Below are 12,952 nucleotides of genomic sequence, written 5' to 3'. Positions count from 1 at the left end.
CAAGAAATAGTTGGCTGTAATTATACCTTGTTCCAGTCCACCGGGCACTAAATGTGCTGGTATAACTTGGCAAGGAACAAGATCGAGACTTTTGAAATCTCCTCGATATTAGCCCCTCAGTATTAAATAATCATTTTAGATTTGTCATAACTATCTTACTTCCTTTTGAATCATTTCTTTTGATTTTTTGGAAATCTGTATCACTTAGACTGATGGAGGTATTTGGCTTTCATTTAAAAGTGAATACAATTTGTACTAAATGTTGACAAATAGATAAATTCAGATGACAAAGTATAGGAATAATTATCAATATCTGGTTATTGTGTGACTGCATCATGACTGGTGATTAAGGATATCCTGTATATATGTTGAATAGTATAAGAAATAAGCTTCACACCAAGGAAATTGAGTCAGCCATATTTAGTATAGAAAGGGTCGGATTTGATTTCTGTCTTAATTTGAAACATAATGTGTAACCAAAAAAAAAAACGCCACATTTTCTAACATGGTCACAATTTGAATTGACCAATAACAACTTAAATATTTTTAATTTGTTTATGTATTATAATGATCGAGACACAGAAACATGCAGCCTCAGTTGGAATATTGATTCCACTAGGAGAAGTTTATGGTTTGTTTAAAGTTGCAATGTCTTTGTAAAATGGTCACTGAGAAATTTATATATTATAATCAATAATTTACTGAATATTCAATAAAAGGAGTGAACAAATAAAATACTGTGCTATAATGTAAATGTATACAGATAGTTGATCATATGAAATACCTAATTAATCACTATATTTAAGTTTTAAATTTGAAACTTTTTGTATTAATTTCCCCACATGTACAATGAATTACCTATACCTTTCAAGATCAAAGAAATACAGTTCTGTTATATTAAGGTGTTGTTATGTTATACCGTGTGTGATGTATAGCCTCAGCATGCATGAGATTGCAGAACTTGATAATTTATCAAATGGATGAGAGATAATAATGCATCTTTCACACCAATTTGAGCAAATAATAGTAAATTTATTAATTCATACAGTGATTTTTCCAAAGGGTCCTGTGGCTTTCGAATTGGGGAAACTTGTCAACATTTCAATCAAATTGGGAAACCTAGTCATTATTGCAAATATGCTGCTGAATATATCATATTAAAAGAGAAATCAAACACAAATTGATGTCATTCTTCTTTTATTTTACATATATACATTTAACTTTCTTTTCTTTAAGCTCTTAAATTTTTCGACTATTCTTTCTATATCATCTAGATTTGATGCGTCTTTGTCATGTCGTACATAAACTATTCACCATGTTCACATTGAACTTATTCTTAACAAATACGTTTTTCTCCAGTTTTTATCATTGGGAAAAGTGCATGTTAAATTGGGGAAAAATTTGTTATTTTTGGGGAGGGGAAGGGCTGATATTCGGACTTAAAATGGGTCTTAAAAAATCAGTCATATGATCAATACATGTACATGATGATAAATATTATACAATGTTTATTCTTATGCAATTTAACTAAATCACATTCCGGTTGAACGTCATTTGAAAATGTTACGTACATTTCATATCAACTACTAGATAAGAAAGACTATCTTGTAGATTTCGTAGTGAATGGTCATTATAACTAACTGGTCTTGCTTTAATATAACTAAGTGTTGAAAAAAGGTAGACACTGTTTATCTAACATTGCATAGTGTTGTCTATAGTATGTATATCATGTGTACACAAGATCTGTGTGTTATTTGCAGAATACCAAGGTTTCGTTTGCTCCAGAGGCTTCTTCAGTTGATGCGAGAGAAATTTTGTTTATAAATTGTTCCTTGGTTCATAGGACAAGCATGAACTATCTATCAAATTAGAGAGGGCTTTATATTTGATGTAGTGGTGCTTCACTGAATTCTACCTCTGATGTATGAGAGAACTCTATATATTCATGAGAACTGCACATTTTTCTGTGAAGGAGTCTTAATTTTACAAGGTTTCTTTTTCTTTTTTTACTTTGATGTTTTAATTTGAATATAAAGTCAGGTGCCCTGTTATAATTTTGTGCATAAGGATGATTAATCTACACAACAACAATAGAGGAATTTCAAACTGTCTGTCGCAATATTCATACAATTGAGGGCATGTGTATTTCATTTCTCGGGGTTGCTGGTTTTTTTTTGTTTTTTTTTTAAACTGAATAGATACACGAGATTTTGTGATTTCATTGCATATTATTAAATCTTACGGCCCTCGCTGTTCCTGTGTCTTACTTTAGATTTGATAATTTACACAATTAGCATAGTATATGATGCATACAGTTAAATGCAAGAAAGGCATGCAGCATATGAGGGCCTTGTATGCCAGTAATACCTATAAGTGTAACTTGAGGACTTTGTAATGTGATTTTGGCAAACTTTTCCCTTTCTTTTACAAGATCTAGCTGTTCTCAGTTGCCCAGATGTGCTTATATTTTCTGGAAACATTGTTATTTTCCTTGCAAGCTATACAATACATGTCTGCTTGTCAGGACATAACAACTGAAGAGGACAGACATTTTCTACAGAAGAACTGATGACTGACAGGGGGGCCTGCAGAATCAGGGCACCCAGGGAGCCAAAGAATCTGTGATGTTTACAAACAATCTGGAGGAGTTTGTATGAAATATGTCAGCTGGGGGGCTCCGAGAGGAGAAAATCACAATGTATATCGATAAAAGTCAAGAGGAATGTACACATATATTGTAAGACATGTAAGAACTCAAAGACTTTTGAATAGGAATGAGAGGGAATGGTTTTTATCAAAGAGTACAGAAAGATGAAACACATACAGGCCACACCCACCCATATGTATCAGATATTGGGAGTTTATATAACAGCTCATTATGTGAGAAACATTGGATAATTTACAGATTGTGTTGGATGATGACCAGGTGTTGAATTATTTCGGTTTTCGGACTTCTCCTACTTCAGTTATCCTGCTGGTGTTGAATTATTCCAGTTCTACTGGTGTAATGTAATATTCCAGTTCTACTGGTGTTGAATTATTTTGGTTCTACTCATGTTGTATTATTTCGGTTGTCATACGGGTTTTGTATTATTTAGGTTCTACTTGTGTTGTACCTATTACTTTGGTTCTACTGGCGTTGAATTAATTCAGTTCTATACTCGTGTTGTATTATTTCGGTTCTATACTCGTGTTGTATTATTTCGGTTCTATACTGGTGTTATATTATTTTTGCTCTACTGGTGTTGTATTATTTCGGTTCCATACTGATGTTGTATTATTCTGGTTCTACTGGTGTTGTATTATTCTGGTTCTACTGGTGTTGTATTATTTTTGTTCTACTCGTGTTGTATTATTTCGGTTCTATACTGGTGTTGTATTATTTTGGTTCTGCTGGTGTTGTATTATTTCAGTTCTACTGGTGTAGTATTATTTTGAGTTTACTGGTATTGTATTATTTCGGTTCTACTGGTGTAGTATTATTTTGGGTTTACTGGTATTGTATTATTACGGTTCTCGTACTGGTGTTGTATTATTTCGGTTCTCGTACTGGTGTTGTATTACGGTTCTCGCTGGTGTTGTATTATTACGTTTCTCGCTGGTGTTGTATTATTACGGTTCTAGCTGGTGTTGTATTATTATGGTTCTCGTACTGGTGTGTATTTTTTCGGTTCTCGTACTGTTGCTGATATTATAAATGAATAAAGTTGTGTATTCAGATTTTCCCCCTTTTTTGGGGTTCTGTCTTCATTTTATTATTTGTTTTAATTATATTTATTATCTGAAGATTGAAGGCTATGAAAAGATTGTATTTTTCTTTGTCTGAATTTAATGCCTTCCTGTTTGACTGTGTCTAGATGTGTATGAGTCACAATTTTAATAACTTGGATAAGTTTAAAATTTCTTACCATGTATGTATACTATGGACGGCAGGAGGATTTGAAGAAAGTTATAGGGGGAGGGGTATACACGCTGCATCAAGAAAAAGTATGTTTAGTACTGACTTCAAAATGAGCATTGGGATCGGCCTTCTAAGTAATTGCCTAAAGGTCACGGTTACGGTTCACTCTGACAAGAAGTATGTGTAAATTATAGACATTTTTTTGGTTGGCTTTTAGGATGTAATTTTTTTTTTCACCTTTCTCCCTATTTTTTTGTATGTCACCTTCTATTCAGTTTTCTCCTTTTTTTGATGTTTAGACAGGATGCCTATTAAGTGGGTATGGTGGTCCGGAAATTTCCTATATGCTTGTCACCTATTTGAGGATCTATAAAATTAGACAATAAAGACAGAACTTTGTGATTTTAACAACCAATAAGATGCAACTTTTTCTTACGATATACATTCCAAATATGATATGGTATCCTCCCCTTTGAGCCAAGTACAGGGATTCACTATCTCTGTATTTGGCCATTACACAATTAGAGATCTGTTCTATATATATCCTTTCCACAGCTGTAAACTGAAAGGTCAAGGTAAAATATGTGACAATTAGACTAATGACCACTCTCAGTAATATTATGTACTAATGTGACAAACATGTCTTCTTTGTGGTTACAATAGATTCTGATTTAACTTGAAAGGAAGAATATGCACCAGACGAGACCCAGATTGGAATCCCTCCCCCCCCCCCCCCCCTCCCCTCTCCCTCCCTTCTTTAGGTATTCTTCGTTCTTCAAATTGAGATATCTGGACACCAGTGATCAAACTCGCCTGACTGCTATATTCCTCTTCCTTTTAAAATCTTCACCACGGGTTTAAGACTTTTGGATCTTTATCCCCAGGAAGACATTTTCACCTGTCAATTTCAGAGGCCGGTCTAATATGACACCAAATGTATTAACTGAGAAGGGAGAAAATGCAACATGAGAACTTAAAAATATAAAACTCCAGGGATATCCTGACAGCTTAATCCATGCAGTCAGGGTTTCTGCAAGGGTTAATCTGTTTCAGAAATTCAGAATGTGGAAGAGAATGAATGTGATGGAGTCTGCTGAAGTGTTATACCCACCCCCCCCACACTTTATGAGATATCTTACTGTTCTTAACAACTGTTTTTAAATCAAATCAATTGGAGTGTTACAAAATCTGTTGCCATATACTGCTCATTTGATTACTTTTACCAGTCTTACAGAACATTGAAGCATGCAAGCTATAGTGTTTCCTATGGATCTAAGGAATCTGGTGGTCAAAACATTCAGATTTCAGAAACTCGGATCAATCATGTGTTTTGTTTACTGTTTATAATTGTAATTTACCTTTAACTGAGCGCTTATAAAACCCAAACATGTTTTTAAGATTTAATCCTTTCAGAAAATAAAATCTGTCACAATTCACTGGCTTGCTCCAGTTTTGAAATCGAGGTTTAGGGGGTGAAACCCCTGTACATGTAACATATGTGAAGGCCGGATTACAAATAATACTGTCACCACAGAGTTATTGTGAGCAGTATGGGTGTACTTCTTAAGTGATTATCATCATGATTTGTAATTTCTAATCGAGATAATAATTTTACAAATGACACGCAGACATATTTGTAAGGATCGCGTAGAACTCTTACTTGTACACATATCAGAAGCTAGCTGTGACTTAATATTTCAATTTAAATAGTGGGTAAACAATTAACAGTATCCCACAAATCTATGTATCAGTTACATAATATCAGAGGCCCACGCAGGGGGTTATGACCTCTTTGACCTGAATGATCATATCAATTGGTGCGATTGATGTAATTCAGGCTTAGTAGTACTGTTTCATTGAGTTTACAGACAGCTTTAGAATCTGCTGTGACTTCAGATTTGTACTATTAGCATGCATTCTTGAATGCATTTTAAAATATTTATGGAATATGCAATCTATCGTTATTCTTATGCTCTAAGAAAAAAAGCAAATTTAATTAATATGATCAGCTGTTAAGTGTATGTCCTCAGGGCTATGCAAACGCTAAGTGATCTAGTAGGAAGGTTATTTTGAGCTAATAATCCTCTGGTCGTTAATATGAAGGGGGTGGTCACCAATTCCTGTGTATGTACGTGAAGTGAGTGTACCACTGCATGAGATTTTAATTTAGTTACTCTAAAGGGAGCATTGTTTTGTGTGATTGATTTGATACTTCACATAAATATATAAGCTTAATGTTATCCAGAGAAGAATTTGACCATAGTCAAAAGGTTTAAGTTCAAAGTCACAATGACTTAATTATTAGGAAAATTAAGCTTGCAGATGTTCCAGAGGCCACATTTTTCAATAAATATACATGTAATTAATATAACAACTCTAGCTATACAAATTTTTATTCAATGACTGCCTTCCAAGGGGATGAGTATACATCCCATATTGCATATAGCTCTTGTTTTATATTATTTTATGAATTAAAATCGTTATCTTTATTCAAACATAAACCTTTATTCCCACAGGATACGAAAAATGTGCCATCATTATTTAATGAAGTTAAATTTATTTGTGTCCAGAGTTTTGCTGTAGTAATATTGCGTTCAGGGACTATATATAACTGTGATAATGAATAACTATACTGCAATAGAAATGTATTTATTGAACATTGAGGGTAAAACTGTTGTAGCTCGATCCCCTCCCTGAGAAACTTTTGTTGGCCCTAGCTATTACAGGAACAATGGCACTAAATCATCAATTGCATGTGTGGATCACAGTAAAAATCAGCAGGAATATAAGGAGGATCGAGTGACACGATATATTCCTCACAATGTAATGAAGGGCTAAATACGTCACAAATACATAATGAATAACAATAAGGAAGTTGTGTGTGCCTTTTATAATTTTTTTTAAAAAGATCTATTCTCTACTTTTCTACCCATCTGCAGGTCCTAAAACGTCATTAGATTAAAAGCATGAGTAGATCGTGTTTGAGATCACGATTCTCGTTTTTTAAATTTTTTTATGGATGGTGTTTTATTACTTTGCAGTTTTTATCTATGTACCAAAAAGTTAAAGCATACAATGATAAAGATTATCTTTTACTTTAATTTTATTCTTTTATTCCTTGCAATTTTATTCCTCGTTGTTCAATTCACAAACAATCTGTACATTGCAATTCTTTGTATATTAATATGTACAGTACCTTTTTCATTATAATTTTACATAACAAAAATAGAACATTAAGAAAATATTCTATATATTTTCCATAAAGCACAATTTAATTTCAAACAGTTCCCTGGTTAATAATTATTATTTGGTCCTTTGAATTTTCAAAAATGTTAAAGTCATTGATATTTTTACTTTTCAGTGTAGGATATATTAGAAAGTGTATTTAATTATGAGAGATTTCATGATTACCACGTGAATTTGAAAGTTTTCAATTTTAAAATACATGTATTGTAGTACACACAATCCTCCACTTTTCATCCATATCAAATTTCTCTGGTGTAGTATATTCCTCCTTATAAAAACATTCATTAAAGCTTTTTAGAAGTATTGCATTTACCTAGCTGGTTGTTGGAAATTGGTTTTACTGAAATGAGTTTTGGATGAATTATGTTTGGTGTTTTATGTAAACAGAAATCACAATTTGAATGAGTATGTCTGAAAATTGAAATTTGAAATTCGCAAACGTAGCGGTATATACTCTAAAGAGTTCAATAAATAAGACGTATATATAGCCTTATGCATTGTGTTTTGTGTGACGATCTATGACTTTTGAATGATATGAATTAATTAAATTAAACTTTTCAAATTAAAAAATGTTCTAATATATATGTTGTATTGATTGATTGTATCTTGTTTAACGTCTCTATAGAGAATTTTTCACTCATATGGAGACGTCACCAAGATCGGTGAAGAGCTTCAAATTTAGGCCTTTGCTCGGCGCTTACGGCCATTGAGCAGTGAGGGTTCTTTAGCGTGCCACACCTACTGTGACATGGGACATCTGTTTATAAGGTAATCTCTGAGGACCTGTGACATTCACACCTGATGATGCCGAGCATTTGGTGATGGAGCTATCATCACTGTTTTAACGACTTATGTCTGTCGCGGCCGGGATTTGAAACCCCGGTCTTCCGCATGCGGAGTGAACGCTCTATCATCTAGACCACCATGGCAGTTTATGTAATCTATGCTGTTCATTTTGAGTGAGTCGTCATAATCTGCATGTATGATTCTTTTTCTGAAAAATAGAACGTGGTTTGTGAAAAAGTTCATAAAAGTCTTACGTTTTTTAAAATTTGCTTGGCCCCCCCCCCCCCCCCCCCCTCCCCTCCCCCCAATTCTTCTAGGTTACCTATCCACTTAAAAATTGTGTGAATCAACAGAATGCAGATCAGTAACATGGAGAGCAACATAATGTATTCCATATAAATTGTGGAAATATGTGCTGCCTTTATTCAATGACTCAGTTGGCCAGGTCTCCAACTTTGTTAATTTAGTGCATTCTGCATTTATAGCATGCTAGAAAGTATAAGGCATTAGACGTCTCATCACTAGACAGAGCGAATAAATCTTTCATTTATCCAGTAAATTAAACAAGGCCAAATTGTTAAATTATTCATAGGATGAAATCTGTCCGGTGCCAGTCCGTTATTTTGTACTGTATGTGCTTATTTATTAAATGATTTGTATATGACTGACAGGACCCCCCCCCCCCCTGACATCCCCTCTCCTCTAAAATGAACATCTATGTGCCCTAGCCTAGCTAGGTTGGTGCAGTGTTAATATGGCACTGTAGTGAGATCTTTGGGTGAGTGGATGGTAGCTAGAGCATAAAAAGATAAGAAAAGAAAATATTCTTGACAGCCCATAATCTCAATTACGGTAACTCTTGTCGAAAAAGTGTGTGTGTATATATATATATATTCCAAATAGAAAGAGTTGATATATCACACAGTCAAAATAAAAAAGCAGGAAAATATGCAGTTCCAAAATATACTCAAAAATCACTCCTCGTATTTGGTACTGCCATTTTCCTCTGTGAATCTGTGAAATATTCCAAATAGAAAGAGTTGATGTATCACACAGTCAAAATCTTAAAAACAGGAAAATATGCAGTTACAAAATATATTCAAATCAATTGAGAATATATTTTGGAACAGCATATTTTCCTGCTTTTTTATCTTAAATATAAATATATATATAATTTTGAATGATTAGTTGCATTCGAGTGTGATTTAGATCATATTATATGTTACGTACTACTTGGAGTAATTCTGATGAAGGACCGCAATGATGAATTGATTAATTACTTAATTAATTTAATGATTTTCTAATACGTATTACACTGGTGTGCTAAAAGCCAACCTTTCTCTTTTATGTTATGCAATATTATAAAACCAGTGCATTATTCAATTTCAAAGAATTTTTTTTATTATACTCAGTAGTCTGGAATGCGGGGAAGTAATAAATATCATTGTAACAAGTTTAGAGGGTTTTTTTTTTTTATTGTTCTAATTATACTTTAGACAACTTACCTTGTGGTAATTACCTGCCTACAAAAGTCATCATAAAACAGGGGACCTGCTCTTACAAGGTCAAATAATGGACATGAACCTGTTTCTAACATAATTAATGTTCAGTAAGGACGGGTCTGATTTCTAGGTAAATTTTGGTGAAATGATTTTTACCATTATTGGTAATGTGCATGATGGTTCTGAGATAATTCAAATTATGTGATATAATATCTATATCAAAGCATAATGGTAGATTATCATGTAAGGAGTCTTAATTAATGCAGTCAAAGGTTTTACTACAGGTGTTAAATGCAGTTTACCTGTAGGGTATCACAGGTAATTTAGTACATGTACCTTTGTATTGAATTAATATTCAGCTTTTAATAACATGAATTATTTACTATTCTCAGTAACATGAGAAAAGATTAGGGCAGCCATGTGCGTTAAGTCAGATGTGTCGGTGAACTCTGGGGAAATCTGCTCTCTCTGAAGCAAGCAAGATGGAAAATTCCTCCCAGGCATGTGACATCCATCAGATTGCGTGGTCCCAGGTCAAAAGGCATCCTAATTTGTTATGATATGCTTTAAGTCATTTACATTACACTTACAAATTATAGCAGGGCCCCGGCAATTGTGACTCTATAGTGGGAACTATATTCAATCAAATGATAATACATAGGATTAAAGGGCAGGTAACTCAGTTGTTTGAACCAACAACTTTTATTTGCATTGAATTAATTAATTGTTAGGTAAATGTGGTGATATTTTTTATGAGATAAATCTTTTATGCACTTGAAATTTATGTGTATATCACAGTATGTGTTAATTTCAACTGATTTACACTAAATGGACTAGTGAGAATCATGCAAGCTTAAAAAAAGGTATCTTGTATTATAGTGTTAATATATAGTTAATTTGAAGCCATGGTTAACTATGTATTTTTATATAACCTGGCCTCTCCCCCCTCCCCTTTCAAAAATGAGCCTAGATCCAGGCCGGGCATATTGTTTTGCTCCTGTCAGTTGATCTAATGGTTGGCAATGGTCTGTCAGTCTGTCTGTAGACCAATTAAGGCTTGTCCACTCCCTATCTAAAGATTACTTTGCTTGACAGTTACCAAACTTGGTAGAGTGAGGTTACCCCTAGAGAGTCGTATATAGATGACCCCTGTAGTTTCTAAAGCATATTTCTTGTGGATGAAAATTTAATATTTAAAATATGTTTGACTCCAACAAATAAACTTTTAAAAAATGATATAGCCTTAAGATTTTGGATAAGACATGCGAGAATCAATCATTTTCTGAAGAGGGAGAGATGGAGAAAGAAGGAAAATGAGAGGAGGGAGAGATTGAACCCACCCACCCCCCCACCCCCCTCACCACCACTCCCAGGAAGAATTGATCGACATTGTGAATTTGAATGAACTGTTTCAATACTTCTGAATCATTGCTTTTTGATTATCACTATGGTGGTTACTTTAAGAAATAAATTTCATTTTTTAAAGATACACGTGGGTTTCACGCCTGCATATTAGATGCTATGGTATGCCAGTGTTAGGCATTGCAGTTCATTCCCTCATGCATTTTCAAAAGCTATAAATTTAATTTTGAGTGTTTACATTCGATCTACTTGAAGTCTTTTATTTCTGTTGGCATTCCCAGTTGTTAAAATATAGACCTACTGTATTTATCAAGATTTATATGCACATTTTTCACAGCTGGAGTATACGTTCATCGATCGTTACATTAATTTTTAAATATTACATTTTAATAATCAGATAGAGTCTGCAGTCAGCCTGACTGTTGTGCGGCATTTTATTAGGTCCAGTAATTTTGCTAATTTTGAGTTAATTCAGATAACCTGTATGTTACAGGCATAATTTGTAAAGACTTAAAGATTTTTGCATACATGTAATATTGACCTATTGAAAGTCGTAATATTGGTAAAAATGTACATGCGTGTTAAAATCAAATACATTGTCTTAAAACCTTCCAAATCCTATAACCAAACCATTCAAGATCTGTATGATTTTTCATAAGATAATATTTCACTTCAAAGTAAAAGGAATTAAGTTTCAAAAGACACATTCAGACCCAAATTTAGCCAAATTGGCAAGATTTCAGGAAATGTTTACAATTTGCCTTTTTTTTCTATTTAGTATATTTGTTGATCATCAAATCTTTCGAAAGTTGTAATATTTATTTTCTATATGAAGGAAAGGGTTATGTTCAAGTCTAATTTATGATAGGAATAAAAATGAACTGAATCAACATCAATTTATCAAAACAATAGGAATAAACAATCTATGGGTGGGACCATCACATATTTTAAGTGGTAAACACGCCATATGAGTTGTTGATCTCTGTTATAGGTGTCTCTGATGTCGTGTAAAATTTCCGTCATTCGATCGAATTAGCATCAAGCAGCATCAGGTCATTATATGTTGCATGCGCTTATAATTCTAGGGCTCAAATAACGATGACTATTTCTGCATAAAAACAGGTTTAAAAGGAATTTTTAGTTGCACTGATATATATAATTTTTGTTGTTGCTATTGTTATATGTTCCAAAACATGACCCTTGTATTTTGAAATACCTCAAAGTATAATGGTCGACTTACCTGTGGATTATGGTATTTCAATATGATATGGGATATTACCATGAATAAATTTTTTTTAACAACAAGAACAAGAAAAAAGAAATATGAATTTTTATATTTCTACATTAAATTTAATATGTACAGATTTGTATTATTTTGAACATGAGTACTATATTACCGAGTATTGTCTGTTATTTTAATAATGCAATGATTTATTTTTTTTTTTGAAGATGTTAGTTACATGCTGCACGACAGTGAGATTGAACTAGATTCTGTGATATCATTTCGAAGCCATCATACCTTACATAAAAGACAGACATTGAACAATGCCACAACAGGAAGTCCCACATCACCACCAACCACCACACCACAATATACTGAACAAGAGGTAAGTATAAACACCACCACACCACAATATACTGAACAAGAGGTATAAACACCACCACACCACAATATACTGAACAAGAGGTAGGTATAAATACCACCACACCACAATATACTGAACAAGAGGTAAGTATAAACACCACCACACCACAATATACTGAACAAGAGGTATAAATACCACCACACCACAATATACTGAACAAGAGGTAAGTATAAACACCATCACACCACAATATACTGAACAAGAGGTTTAAACACCACCACACCACAATATACTGAACAAGAGGTATAAACACCACCACACCACAATATACTGAACAAGAGGTAGGTATAAATACCACCACACCACAATATACTGAACAAGAGGTAAGTATAAACACCACCACACCACAATATACTGAACAAGAGGTATAAATACCACCACACCACAATATACTGAACAAGAGGTAAGTATAAACACCACCACACCACAATATACTGAACAAGAGGTATAAACACCACCACACCACAATATACTGAACAAGAGGTAAGTATAAACACCATCACACCACA

The 12,952-nt window shown here is 33.5% G+C and overlaps 1 protein-coding gene across 8 annotated transcripts in view; it reads left to right on the top strand.

The window, feature by feature from the left end:
- Positions 1 to 12,952, top strand: part of LOC125666824 (plexin domain-containing protein 2-like) — a 71,122-nt gene that overhangs the window by 1,068 nt on the left and 57,102 nt on the right. For all 8 annotated transcript variants that reach the window (XM_056151956.1, XM_056151952.1, XM_056151954.1 and 5 more), the window contains exon 2: positions 12,247 to 12,404. In XM_056151956.1, the coding sequence (XP_056007931.1) occupies positions 12,247 to 12,404 (158 nt within the window). The remainder of the gene's footprint in view (positions 1 to 12,246; positions 12,405 to 12,952) is intronic.

This window comes from Ostrea edulis, chromosome 10, assembly GCF_947568905.1.
Source record: "Ostrea edulis chromosome 10, xbOstEdul1.1, whole genome shotgun sequence".
Lineage (NCBI taxonomy): Eukaryota > Metazoa > Mollusca > Bivalvia > Ostreida > Ostreidae > Ostrea > Ostrea edulis.
Note: the sequence above shows the minus strand (reverse complement) of the source record. Positions and strands in the feature narration are given on the sequence as shown.